Source organism: Ovis canadensis, chromosome 25 (genome assembly GCF_042477335.2).
Source record: "Ovis canadensis isolate MfBH-ARS-UI-01 breed Bighorn chromosome 25, ARS-UI_OviCan_v2, whole genome shotgun sequence".
In the NCBI taxonomy this organism is placed as follows: Eukaryota; Metazoa; Chordata; class Mammalia; order Artiodactyla; family Bovidae; genus Ovis; species Ovis canadensis.
The window spans coordinates 19,802,424-19,824,158 of NC_091269.1; the positions used below are offsets into that span (position 1 = coordinate 19,802,424).

Genomic DNA, 21,735 nt, shown 5'->3' on the forward strand with positions numbered 1-21,735 from the left:
GGAGCGGTACACACGGTGGACCCCAGGCAGTCGTTAGAGAGGAGGAAGCGGAGTCAGAGGTCACATGCTGCCTGATTCAGTCCATATGACCTTCCAGAAAAGGCAGCGTTGCAGACAGAACACAGATCGGGGTTCCCTGGGAGTGGGGGTGAAGGTGCATGGGGGAGTTTTCTGGGTGATGAGCTGCTGTGTCTTTCTGTGTTGATGGTTGCATGGCTGTGAACAATTGTCAGAACTCAGAGCCGTAGACTGGAGTGAATTTTATTGTTATCTATTTTATACCTTACTTTAAAAATGAAAACAAAACAAAACAAAAAAAATCTTGAGCCCAGCCAAGGAGGTGAGAATGATCATGCTGTGTACGGGAACCTGAGGGAGCAGACCTCAATGAGCGCTGAGGGTTCAGTAAGAGATCAGCTTGAGTGTGTGGGGTGGGGTCTAGCTGCAACGGCACTGAAGGAGTGGTGTGGCCTGCCTGATGCGCTGGGAAACGGTGAGCCCTCGGGACTGCCTGGGCAGTGGCGGGCAGGATAAGGGTGGCATTTTGTGTTGTGAGAGGATGGATAAGGGCCAGCACATTTCCCCAGCACGTGGATGAGGCCTGAACCCAGTGTATGTAGGAGGGAACCGGAGGGAGGCTTGACACTATCGCCGATGTACGCTCCCTTCCTTAAAGACACCAAAGAGCAGAAGTGGTCAGCTGGGGCCGCAGAGCCGTAACTCCTAATGGGCGGGCAGCCTGGCCTCCTGCAGAGGGTCCTATCACTCCTCCCTTTGCGTACATTACATCAGACTGCGGGTGGACAGACTTGTGGTGCCCATTCGCTTCTCTCCTTAGGAGCTCTTGTGTTTTCTGTCATCTTAAGGTCTTGGACTATTGGCCTCCGAGTTAGCTGGACAAATGCTGTCTGGAGGGCTTGTCCATATGTCTGCACGATGCTGTGAGCCCCTGGTGTCAGAGTGATTCTGAACAGCATCCCAGCCCCAGCTGTTCACGACTGCACAGCCAGACGGGGGTTGGTTTGTTCTGACGTCAGATGTCTGAAGTGGGTGAAGGGGCAGCCTTTGTATCCGGTGAGGTCCGACACTGCTTTTAGCAGAGCCGAGGAGGAACAGCTGCAGTAGAGCTCCGCATGAGGCACCCGTCCTGACCCGCAGTCGGCCACCTCTGGTTTGCGGTGGCCCAGCCCTGGGAGCACCGTCCGCCCTGCAGTTGGCCACTATGGATGTGCTCTGGGATTTGCCACAGGAGCCTTCTTTTCCCTCACTTCCTCCACAGGAATGTGTGTCCCGTAATGAAAGTTGTTCAGTTGTGTCCGACTCTTTGCAGTCCCATGGACTGTAGTCCGTGGAATTCTCCAAGTCAGAGTACTGGGCTAGGGTAGCCTTTCCTTTCTCCAGGGGATCTTCCTAACCCAGGGATCGAACCCAGGTCTCCAGCATTGCAGGCAGATTCTTTACCAGCTGAGCCACCAGGGAAGGCCATGATGTTGCATAAGTTTCCTTAAATGTGCCCATGATGCTAAGTCCCTTGATTGCTTTTTTTCAAAATGTTCAGTGTTCCCTTCAGTTTAAGAAGGGTCTCAAAACCCTCAATGTGAGGTCAACCGGAGAATTTCACCTAACTCCGAGTCTTTATTTGGATCCCTGCTTTGCATTTCACACTGGTCTGAAGAAGACACTGAAAACTAGTCTTGTTGGGCAGCAGGTGTGCCCGACTTTTCTCAGTGGGGAGGGAAAGGTTCTTCGCACATGTTTGGCCCCAGGGCTGCACGCTGCCCAGAACCCCACATGGAGTCTGCAGGGACCCTTGGGTATATCTGGCCTCCGGGTGCCAGGTCGCACAGACCCTCTTGGTTATGACTGGGTGGGCGGCCCCCTTGACCTGTGGTGAGGCCTGGGTAGGGGGAAGGCTGTCTGTCATGGACGGGCCAGCTGAGCCCTGGTCAGCGCAGAGGGACACAGCCCACCCCGCTCCTCCAGACTGCCGCCTCTAGCCACAGCGGCCCTGCTGGTTCTCAGTCCCTCTCTCACTGGGGACCTGCAGGACTGAGACCCTGCTGGGGAACTGCAGTCCTGGGGCCCCATCAGCTTTCCCAGGGCCCTGGCCCTGCTTGCCAGAGTGTGCTCCCAGCCTGGAGGACTTGGTGGGTGGGCTTACCATCCTTGCCTTTTGACCTGAAATGATGCTGGGAGTTTTGAGGGGGCAGGTGGGCAAGGAGGCTGTGTTCTCAAGCCAGGAGCTGTCCCACCCCGTTGCTACCTGTCTAGTTCATGGGCCAGCTCTGGTCTCTGCGCCTTCATCAGACCTTCCCCTCTGCCTCCCCAGGACGACCACAGTCCTGTGCTAACAGCCCCATCCCACCCTCCCTCGCCCCTGTGCTCCCTGCTGCGACTTCTCCAGCCCATCTTTGAGCCGCAGCACAGGGACAGCACCATTAGTGTTGAGACTGTGCTTGATCCTAGTGGTGGTACCTACCGTGGTATCAGTGCTAGTGTTACTGATCAGGTAGCACGTGTCAGGCCCTGTCCCAGGAGCCCACAGAGATTCCGTGCAGCGACCAGTAGCCACTGTCCCAGGAGCCCCCGTGCAGCGACCAGTAGCCACTGTCCCAGGAGCCCACAGAGATTCCGTGCAGTGACCAGTAGCCACTGTCCCCAGGGAGGGCACAGACGTGCCAGGGATCAGGCAGCGTGTGTCCAACCTGTTGAGGGCGGGACCTGATGGTGTACAGTTCTCTCTTCATCTCTACCTCCTGGGAAAGGACCTGGCCTAAAAGTAAACATTCAAACAAATGCCTGTTAAATGAGTAAATCGGTTATATCAGGAATGACTTCTAAAGCTCAAAAGGTCTCTCACTTTCATCTTTCTGTCTCTCTTTTTTTTTTGTACAGGCTTCCTCAGACCTTTTATTCTTTCTGAGGGAATATAATATTCACAGTGCAGGCTGTTGCTCCAGCTGTGTGGCTGACACTGGTTTTGCTTCCTTTGGAGCCTTTGCCTGAATTGTCCTTGCATATCTTACCCCAAGGTGTTGTGGGCAGCTGCCATACAACAGCAGCTTCCTGAGGCCTTGGAGCTGCTGTTGGACATTTCTTGTGGGGGTCCGTTCTGCATCTGCGTTTCCCTTATCTGCTGCTGCCGAGCCCACCGCCCTGAAACGGGCGGTTTCCCACTTCCTGCAGCCCTTGGGTTGGCTGGGCTTTCCGCGGGCTGTGTGTGCTCATTCGGTCAAGTGACAGCTGGGTTGCCAGCCGGCCAAGCTGGCCCCACCTGCCCGCCCCAGGCCTTGATGGCTGCTTTCTGGGGCGCCTTGGCTTTCCAGGACCCGGGCCTGCTTCCTTACGTGTGCGGGCCATAGGGCCGAGTTTGGAGGGGGCAGACAGAGAACAGGATGACGAGCCTATCTTGGACTCTGGGTTGCTGCCACCCAGTGAGCTACAGTAAGTCCCAGGGCCAGGGGCCAGGCGGCTTAGGGCCGTGCACTCCAGCACCCTGGAGAGGAGCAGGAAAGAAATGCAGACACTTTAATCCACCACCACCCGTGACTCCAAATCCATTCCTTTCATGACAAATTTTAGGATTGGCCACCAGAAATGCAGTCTGTGTTTAGGTACTTATGGCTTCACGAGGGATAGGAGTCTGATCTGAATGGGTTCTTACCTGATCATGTCCTGTTCACCTTGGGCAGGTTCCTCACCTTTGACCACTTCTCATCACATCATAAATTCTTCTTTATGTTTCTTCGTTTACTTTCGTCTTTGGAGAGCTCAAGATGAGAATTCAAACGTGCTTCCTCATTGCCATCAGTCTTGATGTTCCATTTCTTTGGTGTTTCTGTTTAGATTTTTTATTTTAAGCCACCCACTCCCTTTTGTAAGATATGAGGTATAAACTTTTGGAGATGCTCACCAGCAGAATTTCTTTAAAAACAGACACTGGCGCTCCCCAGGCATGGGTTTTGCTGGCGGGATCCGGGATTACAGGGCTGTTTCCTAGGCCTCTGTGCGTGTGAGTCAGAGTGCGTTTCATGTTCTGCTTGATTTGCTTCAAGTAAACTCTTCTGCATTTCACACCCATGTAAGGCCCACTGACTTCTAATGAGTTCTTTCTGGTGCTTAATTCATCTGGCCCAACACATCCTCATTGGAGAAGGCAATGGCACCCCACTCCAGTACTCTTGCTTGGAAAATCGCATGGACAGAGGAGCTTGGTGGGCTGCAGTCGACGGGATCGCTAAGAGTCAGACACAACTGAGCGACTTCACTTTCACGCATTGGAGAAGGAAATGGCAACCCACTCCAGTGTTCTTGCCTGGACAGTCCCAGGGATGGGGAAGCCTGGTGGGCCGCTGTCTGTGGGGTCGCACAGAGTTGGACACGACTGAAGCAACTTAGCAGCAGCAGCAGCAGCAGCAACACATCCTCAAAGTGTTAGCTCTGCTGTATTCAAAGTATTTCACGTTTACTTTCTTTAAACCTCTCAACGTCCAGCATTCTGGATATGTGCTACTGAGAATTAGAATGATTGATAATTTGTAAAGTTCTGGAACATGGATTTGAATCTAGTTTTTCTAGTTTCAAAGCCAATGGATACCTGAATCTTTGGGCTGTAGAGAGTAAGAGAGAAACTGGCTCTTTGAAACTCAACATTAAATTAAAATCTGAATTAGAAATAACTATATCAGAAGAGGTGGTTAAATTCTCAGACTTTAACACATTAGTGATGAGAGGCAAGCACTGCTTAAACAAATTCCATGCGGTTGGCATATCCTGGTGGTGATTCTTGAATTCTATAGACTCTGTGGGTCTGCAGTGGATAGAAGTCTCATGACTTTTTAAACTGTGGGATCTCAGATAATTTCTGTGTGTGTGCGCTTCACTTTTCTCTGCTGTAAAATAAGTCCCTTAAATGTCTAGGCCTGTGATGTGGGATGGGGGTCACGCATTGAGAGCCTGTAGTGTGTCAGGCTTAGCATCCACTGCACGGGTCTCACTTCATTCCTGCAGCGTCCCCTTGGGCAGCAGTTACGATTCCTCCTGGGTGAACTCCAGAGCAGAAATCTGAATTTGCCTGTGAACCCGAGTTCCATGCAGCAAATCACCTTCCTACCATCTTTCTCCTTATAATTAAGCAAGATAAAACGTGTGGGCACGAAAAGCAGCCTTGGGAAAAAAAATATTAGTGTAAAATGATAATTCTTGTGAAGGTGAATAAGGGAAGACAAGGGGGGGTTGCCCCGAGTCATTGTGGATCCTGTCGCAGGCCAGGCCAGTCAGTCAGGCCGCTGAGCCAGGCTGTGAAGTTGAATAAGGGGGGGTTGCCCCGAGTCATTGTGGATCCTGTCGCAGGCCAGGCCAGTCAGTCAGGCCGCTGAGCCAGGCCTGCCCCAGAAGGGCAGGGGATGGTCAGGCCACCCAGGGCTGGCCTGGCCTTGTGGACAGAGTGTGAACCCTGGTGCCCTCGCTGCCCGTTGGCTCCGTGCTCTTGATTCGGTCTCTTTGGTTCTCAGGTTTCTTGCTTTTCGCTGAGGACGTGAACCCTGCTCCTCAAGGGCGTGTGAAGAGTGTCTGGGAGACATGCACACAGCGTGGACCTGTGAACCGGGATCTCGCAGGGAGCATCAGCTCTGTGGGGGTGGCGTCCCTGTCATCGGGATTCCCGCCCCCGTGTCCTCTGTCAGGACAGTCGGTGACGGGCCTGGAAGAACAATGCGCTGTGGTCTCTGCGTGTAGTTGCCAGGGAACTCGTGAGAACGTCCAGCTACCCCTTTGTTTGACAGATCAGTGCCAGCTGTGGCCGCAAGCACACAGGATCAGTTCAATCTTTTGTTGACCGGTTTCTTGGGAAAAAACACTCAGAGGGAAAGGGCTAGAGCCAGAGGAGCTGGGCTCTCAGCAGGCCTGCAGGAGCAGAGTCTGGCAGCACCGAGCCCTGCCCAGGCCAGCGCGCCCTCTCAGTCCCCCCCCCAGCTCCAGGGCAGGGGCGGCCTGCGTGGGCTCTGGAGTAGTGCCTCAGCCACACACCCTGAACGCAGGGCCGGGCACACACCTGTTTCTGGAAGCAGCTTCCGTGCTAACTTGGGCGGCTTTCGTAGCCTCAGGCCAGGTGTGGGCCTGATGCGTTATTGATATGAAATATTGGGTAGGTTTCAAGTTCCAACCTAAACATGCCTGTGTTAAAATTTATTATTCATGAAAGTAATTTAATAATATAACAGAAAGTTCCAAGACATGGAGACAACACTCATCATTCTCCACTCTCAACACAACCATGTTGATTTTAGTGCATTTCATTCCAGGCTTATCTATATGGGTACTTTTTTATAGTTTGTTTCATTGTATACGTAAAATTTTGTCTCCTGCATTTTCATTTAATGTATTATATGCATTTTGCATATAACTGGGTGGTCTTTATAATTCTTAATGGTTGCCTAATATTCTTCTGAGGGGCTGTGACATAATTTAACCAACCTTTCAGTTAATATTTTAAGTTTCTTCTTTTTTTTCTTTTATGAACAATGCTGCGACATCCATGTATAAAATTTGTTCCTTATTTTAGGTTAGTTCATGAGGATAAATTCACAGAAATGAGATTTCTCAGCTTAACAGTTCTGTCTTTCCAGTTCTTGATATATGGCGCCAAATTACTTTCCAGTCAAGTTCAACTAACCCAATCCTTTTCCTTTTAAATAAGATAGTGAGACATTTGTAGCCCATGTTGTAATACTGGAATCGTGTGGAAGACATCCCAGGCAGAAAATGGACATGTAAATAAGTGTGCCAGAGGTAAAGAATCCAGCTCCCTGTCCCTGGCAGGGGCTGTGCACCTTGCCCCTTGCAGAGCATAGGCGGGAGGGGCACACAGCAGGCACCCCTGGAACCTGCCCGGCAGGCTGGCTGCCCTGCTCCTCTTGGGGGCGGGTCTCTGTGCAGAGTCCTGCTACAGCTCGTTCACATTAGGGGTGCTCCATCTGGGTTCTGTAACGTGGTCTAAATCATCTTGGAGAAGAACTCGGAGCTGTGGCCAAACCAGCATTTTACAGCGGGTTCCAGTGGGATCCAGACTCCAGAGTGCCCATGAACCCCCTTTCTCAGGGGTCACTTGTCTGTGAAGTGGGCGCACGAGGCATGAGCGTGCCGTTGGCACAAATTCATCGTGAAAGAGGAATTTGAAACGAATAAAGACCTTTTGAGAAAAATAGATTTAGGACAACCCTTCTGGAGTTTTTGGGTAATCAGTTCAGTTGCTCAGTCGTGTCCAACTCTTTGGGTAATACTCACATGGCAATTAGCCATTGAACTGTATAAATCAAGAGAAGGTTAATGGGAACATGTAAATTTTAAATTAATAAAAATGCTGTACAGTTCCCATTTACTGTTGCTCATTTGCTAGAAACTCTAGCAAATGTCTCCCTGCATCTCACTGAGATGCTCACAAGTTTATTTCTTGGTTGCATATGACATACATCTTTTGAGCTGTGCCTCCTACCTGGTATTTCTGGTCCTCTAGCCACATTCACTAATTTTATTTTTTTTTAAAATCCATGTGGTCACCTTCATTTTACATGCCGACCTTGATATGAATTTTCAAATATTCTTCAAACACCTCCTCCTCCTGCCTTCAGGTTGCTGGCCCTGGCCTGGCCATGGGTGTGTGTTGGCCCCCCCCACCCCCCCCGCTCACTTCTCCCAGGGCAGCTCTGGGACGGCTCCCTCTCCTCCCCTGACTGCCCGACACTTGCCTTTTCCCCCACGTCTAGGTCTCTGATTCTCATTGTCACAGAGAGGAGTGGATCAACATCCACGTTGTCCTTGAACTAGGACTCTCCCCCAAGTCCCCGCATCCACCTTGGCGGGCATTTGTGTGTTCCTGTGGGCTGGTTGTCCATGAATGATACCCAGAGAGTCGGTGCCCACATGTTCACTGCCAGGAATTTCTGACTCGGTGATGATTTGTGGTTGTAGAAGGGGGAAAAATTAATTACAAATTTTCCATTTAAGTTTCTAACCCTGGGTTCCTTTGGAGTCCTTCACATAACGTTTTCCCCTGCAGACGCTCTTCAAAACAGACCCAAGATTTGGAGTCCGTCGAGGGTCTCACTCATCCCTCCCTGGAGCCAGTTCTGACTCAGGTGGCTCCCCGGAACTGAGCCGACCGGGACCCCTGGGGCAAGGACCAGTGTTGGGGATGAAGTGCGGGCTGGCGACACCTACTGGTTACAAGGTGGTGTTGCAGCCAGTTCTATGCGCCCTCATCCACCTGGGAGCCCAACCAAGTGGGGAAGCAGCTTTGCCTCTAGAGCGTTGAGCCCGAGGTTGGGTGCCGCCGTGGGGGAGCTGTCCTGGAGGCGGTGAGCATGCAGAAGGGTGGTGGCGCGGTGTGGTGGCGAGGTGTGGCTCCTGGAGGTGGAGGGGAGCGCGCAGTGATCTGAGGCCGCTGAGGGTGGCCCCGCGTCTCACTGCGGTGCCACTTGGTGCTGGCCGGGCAGTTGCTTGTGTAGCTTCTCTCCTGCCACTTTTTTCCTCATCTGTTGGGAGTTATTTTTTAACATTAAAAAAAAATTGACTTATACGTAAGTCATGGGGGAAAGTCTTTCTAAAACCCTTTTTTTTTTTTTTGTAAAAAGCCACTTTTGAGTCAAGTTTGCTGCTTCAGCTAATGTTAAGACTACCAGAACAGAAAGAGAAGCAGCAGTTAAGGAGGGGCTGTGTGCAGACTCCTAACAGGAGAAGCCGTTTGTTTCTCTGCTTACAGAAGAAAGAAGTGGAATCAGCCCACGTGATAAAGAATGAGGCCGCAAATGGCAGGCACTCAGCTCACCTGTAGGCTCTGCTCCGTCATCCACTCCGTGGATATTTAGGACCTGGCCCAGGAGCTGTCTTGTGTCATAAACTCCTTCGGGGTATAAGGAATGTTAATAGTCCTGCCTGTGTTCCCTCTGCCCCGGGCCACCTGCTGCTTTGGCTGGGGGGAGGGGATTGATTGCTCTTGGAAGAGGATTGTGGTGTAAAATAGATCGCTCCTAGGTGTGTGTCTCAATACAAAATTGGCTTTAAAATCAGGAAATGCTGACTCACACCTTAGTTCCCTGAAGGATGTGGAGAGGGCTTAACATTTCCATTTAAAATGGACAGATGCCCTAGAAATACATGACTGATAAATACAGGAGTGTTTAATGTGATTATTTTCCTTTCATGTAGGTGTAAGATCTATGCCCACAGTGTATCTTTAGAGCAATTTAAGATTTACAGAGAAAATGGGGACATAGTGCAGAGTTCCCATGCCAACTGTAACCAGTTTCCCTTATTAAAGAGCCGGCATTGATGATGTTATTATTGACTACTTTGTTCAGATTTCCTGAGTTTCTCCTTAATGCCCTCGTTCTGTTTCAGCAGCCCGTCCGGGCACCAGTTCCATTTAGTCGTCGTGTCTCCTTAGGCTCCTCTGGGCTCTAGTGGTTCCCTGCCTTCCTTCTTTTGATGACTTTGACAGTTTTGAGGAGGCCTGGTCAGAGATTTTGTAGAATATCCCTCATTTGGGGCTTGTCTGATGTTTTTCTCATGATCAAGCTGAAGTTACATGTTTAAGGGGGGTTCCCTGGTAGCTCAGTGGTAAAGAATCCACCTGCCGATGCAGGAAACGAAGGTTCAATCCCTGGGTCAGGAAGATTCCCCTGGAGGAGGAAATGGCAACCCACTCCACCGTTCTTGCCTGGGAAATCCCATGAGATAGAGGAGCCTGGTGGGCTGTATAGTTCGTGGGGTCGCAAAAGAGTCGGACGTGACTTAGCGACTAAACAGCATCAACCACAGGTTTGGGAGTATAACATACGAGATAACATATGAATAACATACGAATAGGACTTCCCTGGTGGCTCAGACGGTAAAGCATCTGTGTACAGTGCGGGAGACCCGGGTTCGATCCCTGGGTCGGGAGGATCCCCTAGAGAAGAAAATGGCAATCCACTCGAGGACTGTTGCCTGGAAAATCCCATGGACAGAGGAGCCTGGTAGGCTACAGTCCATGGGGTCGCAAAGAGTCGGACACGACTGAGCGACGTCACTTCACTTCACTTCACTTCATATTTTGACAAGTCCGAGAATGAGCTCGTTATGGGCAGAAACGAGGAAGCTTAGTGGTTGGAGTAGGATAATTAAAAGAGGAGTAAAGGCTGGGTCTTCATAGTGGAAGAAGGAGGTTAAATGTTGTCAGCGAACATGGACTCAGAGTTTAAATGATGTAACAATCCGCTGGGGCCCTGCCAGTTATGTCATTTCAGGGGCGTGGATGGAGGTGTTTCCATGCTGCATATTGGGTCTGAGGTAGAAAGTGTAGATACATTTCCTTGTATCAGTGCCTTCCTCATCCTTTGGTGAGAAGGCCTGACTGTGCCCTGCACCACCTGGTGGGCCGCCACCTGAACAATTAGAGGACCCTGCAGTTACGTTGTGATCACTTTGGAGGGAGAGTTCTGGGGGTAGGGATCTAGGTCTTCAACAGAAAACTACATCCACTCTTTAAAATTTGCTTTCAAGCAAACCACTTAGCAGTTTTCTGTTCTTAGCTTGGCAGTGTGCTCTTAAGAAATGGGCTGTGGAAATAGAACATCTTTTTAACACATCTGGTAACCTGGCTTTTTTTCCCCCCAAACTAGAATGTTGTTCCTGGTGGTGGCAATTACTGAACAGTCATTAAATAACAGTGAAAAGTAGACATTTGATGAGAAAAGATTCAAGAAGTCCTTCAGGTGGTATTTTTGGTAACTTGATCTGCCTCTGAGCAGACGGGCTAGTCAGCTGCAGGAATTTAATGGTGACAAAATGTATTTCAGTAAGCAGGGAGTGAAAACAACCTGTTTATTTTCTTTTTTTCCTCCCCAGTGATATTTTCACCTGTGCTAACAATATTGCATTAGGCATTTAAGCTTCATGAAGGCAGCCTTTGATGTTTATTCTTTGTTGTGTGGTCTTACATGTGTAGGCATGTTTGTTTTGGTGGTGGTTCATAATTCACACGTGTTACCGTGGGGAGAATAGTCTCTGTGTTGGGTGGTGGTGAGGAGGTCAGCGCGTGGTGGAGTGCCAGTTCGCTGCACAGCCTCGCACATGTGGGTAGCCGCTGGGGTGCTGCAGCGCTGCGTCAGTCTGTGGGACGTGGCCTCGTCTGTGCCTGCCTCTGCTCAGAAGAGGTCTGGGCCCCCTTCTTGGGTGTGGATTGAACTGCTGACTCAGCTCTCCTGGATGACCAGGAGCTGCGACCCGCATGCGATTCCTGGGCTGGGCCTGGGGTCCCCTCTCCCCGCCCAGCTCACTCACTGGAAGCAGCCCTGGGCCCCACAGCCCCGGCTGCCGTGGTGGTGCTGCCGTGGTGGTGCTGCCGTGGTGGTGCTGCCGTGGTGGTTCGTGACAGACTGGGCCAGAAGCAGACAGACCCGTGGCCTTCTGACGGTGTGTGAGGTATTCAGTGTTTTTCTTCCAAGTTACTAAGTTTTGAGGGGATCTGTTTGGCAGCGACTGGTAACAACGAGAAGTCACCCAGCCCTTCTGGCTGTCCCCTCACCTGGGACATGAGGGCTGACCTGGTGCCCTGAGCGAGGTGGTGGCTGTCTGCTGAGCCTCAGGGGTCGCCTGACTGGCTGTGCCCCGACGCCGATGGTTGCTTCCCACCTCTGTCCAAGCCCCCCTCCCGGCTCCCTCTTGGCCCAGGCCCCCACCACCAAGACTGACGCTTTGTCTCAGGCCAACACCAAGCCCACCTTTTATTTATTTCCTCTTATTTTGAAACAGAGACAGATCACATTGGAAATGTAGTGCAGAAAGTTATCGTAATAACTAAGCCTATTTACCCTTAATTTTCATAACTATTCAACAAACCAACCTATTGGATTTACTGTTTCTGAAACTAATGTCATTTTGTTAAAAGTCGTTGCTCCTTCATCTGCTTAGAAATAGGATGGATTTTGGCTGCCATGCTCTTTAATTATGGTAGATGAATAGACGTTTTTCAGTTGTTTATTTTCATTTGATCTCACTCATGGCCTGAGTTAATTCCACTTGTGTTTCAGGGAATAGACTGCTTCTGCTGTATGCATTTGTAAGAGTAATGCGTACCTTAAGCGTTTGGACTGAAAACTAACCAAATTCAAGTATCTAATAGTAATAACTACCTGCCAGGTAGTTCAGGGAGGAGGGCAGGATTTGGTGTTGCAGTATCTGGCCAAATGCCATCTGAAAAGGGAGAGAGTCTCAGTGCCCTGGTCAATGCTTTCTGCATCTTTCTGGGGCTGCATGCGAGTGTATCCAAGGCTTCATCCAAACGATAAAGTCATGTGGGGCCAGTGGCATCCCCTCAGTCTGGGCTGCAGAGAATCCTAGTCCTTGGGTCACGTTTCCTGACAGAATGTAGCTTTCATTTCGAACCGCCAAGCCCGCCTGCTGTGCATGTGTCTGCCGCATCCTCCGTGTGTGGGTGAGTCACTACGCAGTCAGTGTCTGCATCCCTCCTCGGGCAGGAGGAGCACAGCAGAGATGGAGCTGCATCCTGGGAAGTAAAAGCAGACGTATGGGTCGGATCACAGGCTTTGGATTCTCTGCAACTTTTGACCCAGCCAGCATCAAACCACACCATTACTCCACTAACCTGAGCAGTTTATGCTTGTCGCTGAAAAGAGGATCTGTCTGTCCGTGCGTCATTTTCTCTTAACACAGAGAAAACAGATGGCCGGTGTTGCGTCCTGGATGCCGGCAGGGACTGGGTGAAGGAGCCACTCTGTATGATCATATTCCACACGTCTCTACTTTTAAACAGAGCCTCCACTGATGTGTGTGTGTCTTACGATACGTGTGAATGTATGAGGGGGATGGTGGTAGTGAAGAGCTTCCTCTGCAAAGTGAGCAAAGCCAGTAAAATTAATCTGAGTAAGTAGAGTGAGGATTTTTTTCAATTGCATGTATTATTGAGCAGTTACCCAAGACCACCACCCTGCTGGGTGCTATGGGCACAAAAGCAGTGTGCCGGAGACCACCCCCATCCTCTGCCTTGAGGGGACCTGTGTTGCCTTTAGATGTTGATCCTTAGTGGATTATAGGCAGGACACGGGATCAAGTGCTCATACCTGGGTCTGTTCCCTGGGACTCCCCGGGGCCCTCCAGTGCCTTAGCCCCACATCCCCATCTTCGAGAAGGCAGGCTTGTTACTCAGACCCCACCACCAGCAAAGCAAAGCCGTGACCAGCACCCAGGGCTCCGGCTCCCAGGCCAGGCCCCAGCTCTGCACGCCATGTGTCTGGCCTGTCCCTGGCACTCCAGCCTCTCCTGCCACCCCGGATCATCGCCTTCCTCCCATCTTCTTTCCGCTTGTGGTGTCTCGGGGTAACCCAGCATCTCCAGGACAGACTCCTCTTCCTTCCTAGCACCACCCCTGCCCTACCCTGATGACTTCCCCATGTTTCTTGTGGATGACTGTCCCCTGTGCCACTTCCTTCCCACCTGCAGCCCCCCAGCAGTGCCCCCACCCCAGCCGCCGCACCTTCCGGCCTCCTGGCCCGTCTCCTGCCCCCTCCGATTCCTCCCTCACCACAGCCAGAGTGACATTTCCACAACACAGGTCCCAAGTCTCCTCCCTGTCATTCTGTTTCCTCGTTTTCCTTGTGGGGTCTGGTCTGGACTCCGCTGAGGGGCAGCGGCCCCCAGCACGGGTCACGATGTCCCAGGGTGGGTGTCACCTGCACCCTCGTGCTGTGTGTGCTAAGTCGCTTCAGTCATGTCCAACTCTTTGCGAGCCCATAGACTGTAGCCCACCAGGCTTCTCTGTCCATGGGACTCTCCAGGCAAGAATACTGGAGTGGGTTGCCCTCAGCCCTTCCCAGATGTCTAGCAACAACATGGGGTGGACGTGTGGACAAGCCATGAATGGGCAGACCTGCAGTGGACAGTTGTGTGGGCATCATCTCAGCCAGCGGGTCTGACGGGCCAGCCCGACCTAGAGGAATTTACAGGGCCCTGTCATGTCCTGAGGGGAATAGGAAATGCATGGTTTTTCTCTAGTTTTGACTGTTGTGGTGGTAGAAGGGAGCTGTCTTCTCTAAGGGTGGGGCACGGGGAGGTTTGAGACTCTGAGCTCTGAGCTACACTCCAGCCTTGCAATGTGCTCTGACTCCGTGATGGGTGCCTCAGCCTTCCCATCAGTAGAATGAGACAGTGCTAGCATTGTAAGGAGGATGGACACGTGGGCAGGGTCTAGGGTGGGGTTCAGCCCCTAGCAAGGGCCCTGTGAGTGTTAGCGGCTGAAGTGCCCCTCCTCCCTTCCCCTCTCCCTCCTCTTTGTCCCCTCCTCCCCCTCCCCACCCTCCTCTAGGAGGGGGTAGTCAGTGTGGTGATTTGCACTTTTTGACTTTGAGTGCAGGACTAAACCGGAGAAGGCAGTGGCACCCCACTCCAGTACTCTTGCCTCGAAAATCCCATGGACGGAGGAGCCTGGTGGGCCACCGTCTGTGGGGTCGCACAGAGTCGGACACGACTGAAGCGACTTAGCAGCAGCAGAACTGAACAGTCCTTTGTGGATGACTCCCTAGAAATGTATTCTTGGATTTTTGTGATACTGTGAGAATCAGGCTCTTGTAACTTGGTTCCAACTGGGCCCTGACTGGCCATCCCCATCCTGCCTGCTGAAGGGCCGACTTGAGCTGCTTGCCCGCTGTGTAACCTGGACAGTTTACTTAACCTCTCTGATCTTTGGTGTCCCTGTTGTTGGATAGGACTAATAACATGGCAGGCTTGTTGCCAGGATGAAAAAGTATCCTCGTGCAGTGTCTAGTGTGTAGGTGTTCATCAGTGGTGCTTAGCATCCTGTCAGCTGCTGGGACTTTGAGGTGCCCTCGTTATGTAGCTGGACCTCATCTTTGGCCTCAGTTCTATGGTGGGCTCTGTTCATTGCCACACGGCCGGGGTGGGGCGGGGAAGCGTAGAGACAGGTCAGGGAGTTTTACATACGGACTGGTCAATCTTGTTTGTGCGAAGATGACGTTTATTTTCTAAGAAAACATTGATGGTTGACTTCCAAACGTTGATTTGGTGCACATTACAGCCTGGTGGCCCCACCAGCAGCAATTCGCTTTTTGTTGTTGTTTACTTTTGATTTTATTCAAGTACAAGGTTAAATGGTGTGATTGGTTAGCCAGTGTGTGTAGTAGGCGAGATGCCTGTGGGAAAAAGTTATTAACCACAGAATGTTATCAGCAAGCTACAAAACAAAAATTAATAAAGCTTAATTAATTAGAAGTCTGTGCAGTGTGATTCTGGTAGCTTCATTACTTGCTGGATTTAGTATTCACCTGTCTCCTTATATTGTGAAGGCAGAGAGAGGTCAGATTCTCTCTCTCCCTGGCAGTTGCCAAGATTGTCTTGAAATCTTTGCCAATAGTAAATTTAAAGTTTATTTATAACCAAGTAATCTCAAAAGTCAAATTATAAATATCCTTCAAAAAATTTTTTGCAGCAAAAAGTATTTAAATGGAGTCCATGCTGTGCGTGCTAGATTGCTTCAGTCGTGTCCGACTCTTTGAGACCCCACGGACTATACAGTCTTTGGAACTCCCCAGGCCAGAATACTGGAGTGCTTAGCCTTTCCCTTCTCCAGGGGATCTTCCCAACCCAGGGATCGATCCCAGGTTTTTCGCATTGCAGGCGGATTCTTCACCAGCTGAGCCACAAGGGAAGCTAGGGTCTTCAAAAGTCATAGCACTTGGAGGCCTGAGAAGGCCTTGTGATAAGTTGGTGGGATGTTCCTCCCACGATCCCTCCCTTGCTGGGATAAACCAGCTTCATTTCACCTCAGAAGGAGCTGAAGGACAAGCTGGCCTCCAGAGGAGGAGGCTTAGGCCCAATTCCTCTAACTGTTCTACCTCTTGAGTAAAAAGGCAGCTTACTGGCAGCCAGTTGCATTTAGGAAACACATCTGATTTGGCACAGCCCCTGAGAACTTCTCTTTCTGCAGACCTCACTTGTCATTGTTTAGAGCCAAAGCGTGTCTAGCGGTCACACAGCCCTTGCTGGCTGGAGGAATGCTGGCTGGATAAATCCAAGCAAGGCTGGCTGGGTTTCCCCTGCGGGAGACGGCGTCCTCGTAGCATCTGCTGGGGAAATGGCCAGCGGATGATGCTTGGCCCACAGACGTCTGTCTGTGTGGGAGGATTACGAGCCATGGGATGTTGCTGATTTGGGGGTGTATACAGAAACCTTTCTTATGGTATTCACAGAAATCAGGTCCCAAGTGGCTGAAAAATATATTTAGCTCTGTGGTCAGGAGGTTGCTATTTAGTTTGATTAATATTGATAGATTAAATTGTTTGCGCAGATGAGTTCAGTAAATTCTGCCAGAGCTTCTATCATCTGGTTTTACATTAAGCCCTTAATTTTCTAGCCAGGAGGAAAGCTCGGCCATCCTTTCGCCTCCCTCCACTATTATTCAGTAGAATTACAGAAATCATTTAACAACCTTTGAGCCTGGTTCAGTTGCCCGAGGGAGACTCTGGTCCTATGGTACCCTTAAGCTGTAGAAGGCATCCTGAGAGCGACCCTGAGTTTAATGGCTTTGATTTAGCCACTATTGAATTCTCTTATTTAATCTAGTTTCTCTGTCTCCCTTCTCCACCCTCCCCAAGTCTCCAGAGTATTTCTTTCCGTACGTGTTATACATAGAAAATGGAGAAAGAAAAGCAGGTCCCACACTTCTGTCCTTGGGTCTCCACCACTGAGCAGGTCTGGAGCGCAATCCTATAGATGGGAGGTGTCACCTTGCTGTGTCCCCAGCGTCCACTTGCCTAGAAAGATTCACTGTTTATTGACCTGATGAACGGAAGTGTGCTCCAGGAACCTGCCAACTCATTTGCTATCTTTTCTCTCCCAGGAGGACTGGAATGACATTGACCCAGTTAAAAAGAAAGACCTGCATCACAGCAACGGGGATGAGAAAGCACACAGCATGGAGACCCTCCCTCCAGGTACTGCAGCTGCCTCCGGGCCAGGCCAGCCTTGGGCTGCTGGTGGGGGCGGGGCGGGGGGGGGGTGGACCTGTCTTGCCCCCTGTGAATGAGCTGGATGTGGCATTTGGAGCAAGTCTCCTGTCGGGTGGAGAATGGATTTCATGAGGCAGTGGAGACACTACCCTAGAGCAGCCTTCCTTCAAGCCCCAAGTGCCTTGTGAAATGACTTTACTGGGAGGTGACCAAAATTTCTTGAAAGAAAAAATAGAATTTAAAAAAATACAGGATGGTATGTATCAGTTCACTGATTTTTTTTTTAAGAAACTTTATTTTTTTAGAGCAGTTTAAGTTCTCAGCAAAACTGAGCAGAGTGTACAGAGGTTTCCACATACTCCTTGCCCCCATACACGCCCACTGTCAACATCCCCCACCCTCCCGATGGGACGTTTGTTACAATCAGTGAACCAAGAGTGACACATCAGAATCACCCAGCGTCCGTGGTCATGTTAGGACTTCCTGATGGCATTCTGTATTCGGTGGCGTGCGTGTCCCACTGCAGGGTCACGAGGGGTAGCTCACTGCCCTGCCAGTCCTCTCTGCTCTGCCTAGTCATCCTTCCCCCAGCCCCTGGCCACCACTGACCCTTTTACTGTCTCCATGACTTTTGCCTTTTCCAGAATGTCATAGTTGGGATCAAGTAGTAGGTAGCCTTTTCGCATTGCCTTCTTTCACTTAGTATCATGCAGTGAGCGCTTATCTATGTCTTTTCACGGCTTGGTAACCCTTCTGTTTTTATTGTGAATAGTATTCTGTTGTCTAGATGTATCAATCTATTTATCCATTCTGCTAGCAAGGACATTCAGAAAGACATCGTGGTTGCTTCCAAGTTTGGCAGTTATGAATAAAGCTGCTGTAAACATCTGTGTTCAATTTTGTGTGTGTGGACATAAGTTTTCAATTCATTTGGGTAAATACAAGGATCATATGGCAGGAATACACTTATAAGAAACTGCCAAACTGTCTTCCAAAGTGTCTGTACCGTGTTGCACTCCCACCAGCAGTGAATGAGTTCCTGTTTTCCCACATCCTCACCAGCAGTTGGTATTGTCCCGGGTTTTCAGTCTGGCCCTTCTAATAGGTTGGAAGTGATAGCTTACTGGCAGGCGGGTTCTTTAGCACTCGGGCCACCGTATGTTTGTCACGGTACAGCTTCGTTGCGGAAATGTCTGTTTAGGTCTTCTTCCCACATTGGAACTGGGCTGTTCCTTTTCTTATTGTTAACTTTTAAGAGTTCTCTGTGTCTTTTGGATAATTGTCCTTTGTTGGATATATAATACGCAAACACTTTCTCTGTCTGTGGCTTGGCTTCTTATTCTCTTGACAGTGTCTTTCTCAGAGCAGAAAGTCTTAAGTTAATGAAGTTTAGCTTTATCAGTTCCTTCATAGAGTATACCTTCAATATAACTAAAAAGTCATTGCCATGTTCAAGGTTACCTAGATTTTTTTTCCCTGTGTTATCTTCTAGGATTTTTATTATTTTGTGTTCCATATTTAGGCCTGTGATCCATTTTGAGTTAATTTTTGAGAAGAGTTTAACGTTGTAGGGTCTCTGCCTAGATTTTTATTCCTTTCATACGGATATCCAGTTGTTCAGTATTAGTTATTGAATAGGCCATCATTGTTTTGTTGTTGCCTTTATTCCTTTGTCAAAAATCAGTGGACTGTATTTATGTGGGTCTGTTCCTGGGCTGTCTTCTCTGTTCCAAAGATCTATCTGTTTATTCTTTCCAATACTACTTTCCCTTTAGATTTAATCTTGAAGTTGGGTAATGTTAGTCTTCCGATTTTGTTCTTTTCCTTTAATCTTGTGTTGGGCTTTCTGGTTTTTTGTTTTGCCTTTTCATATAAACTTTGGAATTAGTTTGTTGATACTCACAAAATAACTTGCTGGGATTTTGATTTGGTTTGTGTTGAGTCTACAGATCAAGTTAGTAAGAATTGACATTTTGACGATATTGAGTCTTCCAATCCATGAACTTGGGGTATCTGTCCATTCATTTAGTTCTTTTAAAATATTTTTCATTAGAGCTTTTTGGTTTTGGTCATATAAATTTTTGTGTCTATTTTGTTAAACTTGTATCAAAGTATCTCTGTTTTGAGGGTGCTAATGTAAATGGTATTGTGCTTTTAATTTTAAATTCTGCTTGTTCGTTTACTATAGGAAAGCAATTGACTTTTGTGTATTTATTGTATATCCTGCAATTATAGCAAGGATTGTTGTAATTACTTAACAGTTCCAGGGATTTTTCTGGTTGATTCTTTCAGTTTTTCTATATAGACAATCATGTCACCTGCAAACAAAAACAGTTTTATTTCTTCCTTCTCGGTCTGTATTATATCTTTTGTTCTGTTTTCTTGTCTTACTGCATTAGCTGGGACTTCTAGTATGATATTAAAAGGGAGTGATGAGAGAAGACATTCTTGCCCTGTTCCTGATCTTAGAAGGAAAGCTTTTAGTTTCTCACTGTTAAATATGATGTTAGATGAAGGTTTTTTTAGATGTTCTTTATCAAGTTGAGGAAGTTTCCCCTCTGTTCTTAGTTTGCTGAAAATTTTTATCATGAACAAGTGTTGAATTTGATCATATGCTTTTTCTGCATTTGTAACTATGATCATGGGATTTTCCTTCTTTAACTTCTTAGTGTGGTAGATCACATTAACGGACTTTCATATATTGAACTGGACTTACATACCTGAGATAAATCATATTTGGTCATTGTATACAGTTCTTTTTTACACATTGTTGGATTCAACTTGCCAGTATTTTGTTGAGAATTTTGGCATTTATGTTCACAAGAAGTATTGGTTAAAAAAATTTTTTTTCTTGTAATGTCTTTGTCTGGTTTTGTTATTAGGGTTAACCCTGGCCTCATAAAATAAAGTAGGAAGTATTCACTCTGCTGCTATTTCTGGAAGAGACTATAGAGAATTGGTATAATTTCTTCCTTAAATGTTTGGCAGAATTCACCAATGAATGCAGCTGGGTCTAGTGCCATTTGTTATAGGAGGTTAGTAACTATTGATTCAATTTTTAAGATAGATATAGGCCTGTTGAAATTGCCTATTTTTTCTTGTCTTAGTTTTGGAGGTTGTGTCTTTCAAGAAATTGGCCCATTCATCTAGGTTATCAAATTTGCAGGCATAGAGCTGTTCATAGTATTCCTTTATTCTCCTTTTAATGTCCACAGGATCTGTATACTGATGTACCCTCTTTCATTTCTGACATTCTAACTTGTGTCTTCTCTTATCTGTTCATAGGTAGCCTGAAGAGGATTATTGATTTTATTGTTCTTTTCAAAGAACCAGTTTTTAGAATTCTTTCCCATTTCTTAGCTTTGAAATTTTTGTTATTTATCTTCTTTTGTTTACTTAGGATTTATTCTACTTTTCTAGTTTTCTGAGGTAGAAGCTTAGATGATTAATGTCAAATCTTTCTTGTTTTCCATGTTCTATTCAATGCTGCTATTTTCTTGTCATGCACTGATTTCACTGCATTACACAAGTCTTGGTAAGTTGTATTTTCATTCTTATTTGATTCGGAGTATTTTTTAATTTCACTAAGATTTGTTCTGTGACCTATGTATTCTGTTCCTCCCTGCAGGTTTCTTAGTTTTTGTATCATGTGTTTTAATGCTCTTGTTAGGCACATGTACATTGTGGATTATTCTGTCATCTTGGCAGGTTGACGCCTTTATCATTATGTATTTCTCTTCTTTATTCCTGGTGACTTTTCTTGGTGTGAAGTGTGTTCTGTTTGAGCTAATACAGCTCCTCCTGCCATCTTTTGATTAGTATTGGAACGGTATATTTTTTTCATCCCTTTACTTTTCATCTACATGTGTCTTCATATTTAAAGCAGATTTCTTGTCCACAGCATGTAGGTAGTCGGAGCTTGTTTTTTTTAATCCATCCTGACAGTGTGTCTTTTAATTGGTGTGTTTGGATCATGACAGTGTAAAGTAATTACTACGCAGCTGTGCCAGTGTCTGCCGTGTTTGTTATTCTTGTCTGTTCCTTGCTCTTGTTCTCTGTTCTGTGTCTTCCACTCTGTCTGCCTTTTGTGGTTTTAATTAAACATTTTATGATTCCACTTTCTCGCTTTTTTACATTTTGTTATAGATAATCCAAGTCTAATTTCAGACAACAGTAACCTGCTTCACAGCACAGGTATCTAACAGCAAACCGTTATGAATCTCTCCCCCCACTCTGTCTCATTACTGCCGTTCATTTCACACACGTCAGCCATATACATAAATGCAGATATAAGCATACAGAGTCAAATAGGTGATAGCTGTTATTATTGTTGAGCAGATGTATCTGTTAGATCAATTAAGAAGAGAAGAAAAATTGAAGTTGTGATTTTACCTTCAATTATTCCTTCTCTGATGCTCTTCCTTTCTTTATGGTGACCCGCATTTCTCACATGAATCATCGTCCTTCTCTCTGAAGAGCTTCTGCTAACACTTTATGCAAGGCAGGTCTACTGGCAACATATTCCCTCAGTTTTTGTGATTTGAGAAAGTCTTCATTTCCCCTTCACTTTTGGAGATTTCACAGGGTTCAGAATTCTAGGTTGATGATTTTTTTTCTCTCAACCCTTTAAATAGTTCATTGCACTCTCTTCTTGCTTGCACGGTTTCTGAGGAGAGTTCAGTCAGTTCAGTCGCTCAGTCGTGTCCGACTCTTTGCG

At 47.9% G+C, this 21,735-nt stretch overlaps 1 protein-coding gene across 1 annotated transcript in view; it reads left to right on the top strand.

Annotated features, from left to right (window-relative positions):
* The window catches only part of GALNT2 (polypeptide N-acetylgalactosaminyltransferase 2), a 181,586-nt gene that overhangs the window by 80,923 nt on the left and 78,928 nt on the right, over positions 1-21,735 (top strand). Inside the window, exon 2 of the mRNA XM_069572589.1 lies at positions 16,910-17,003. Within this exon, the coding sequence (XP_069428690.1) occupies positions 16,910-17,003 (94 nt within the window). The remainder of the gene's footprint in view (positions 1-16,909; positions 17,004-21,735) is intronic.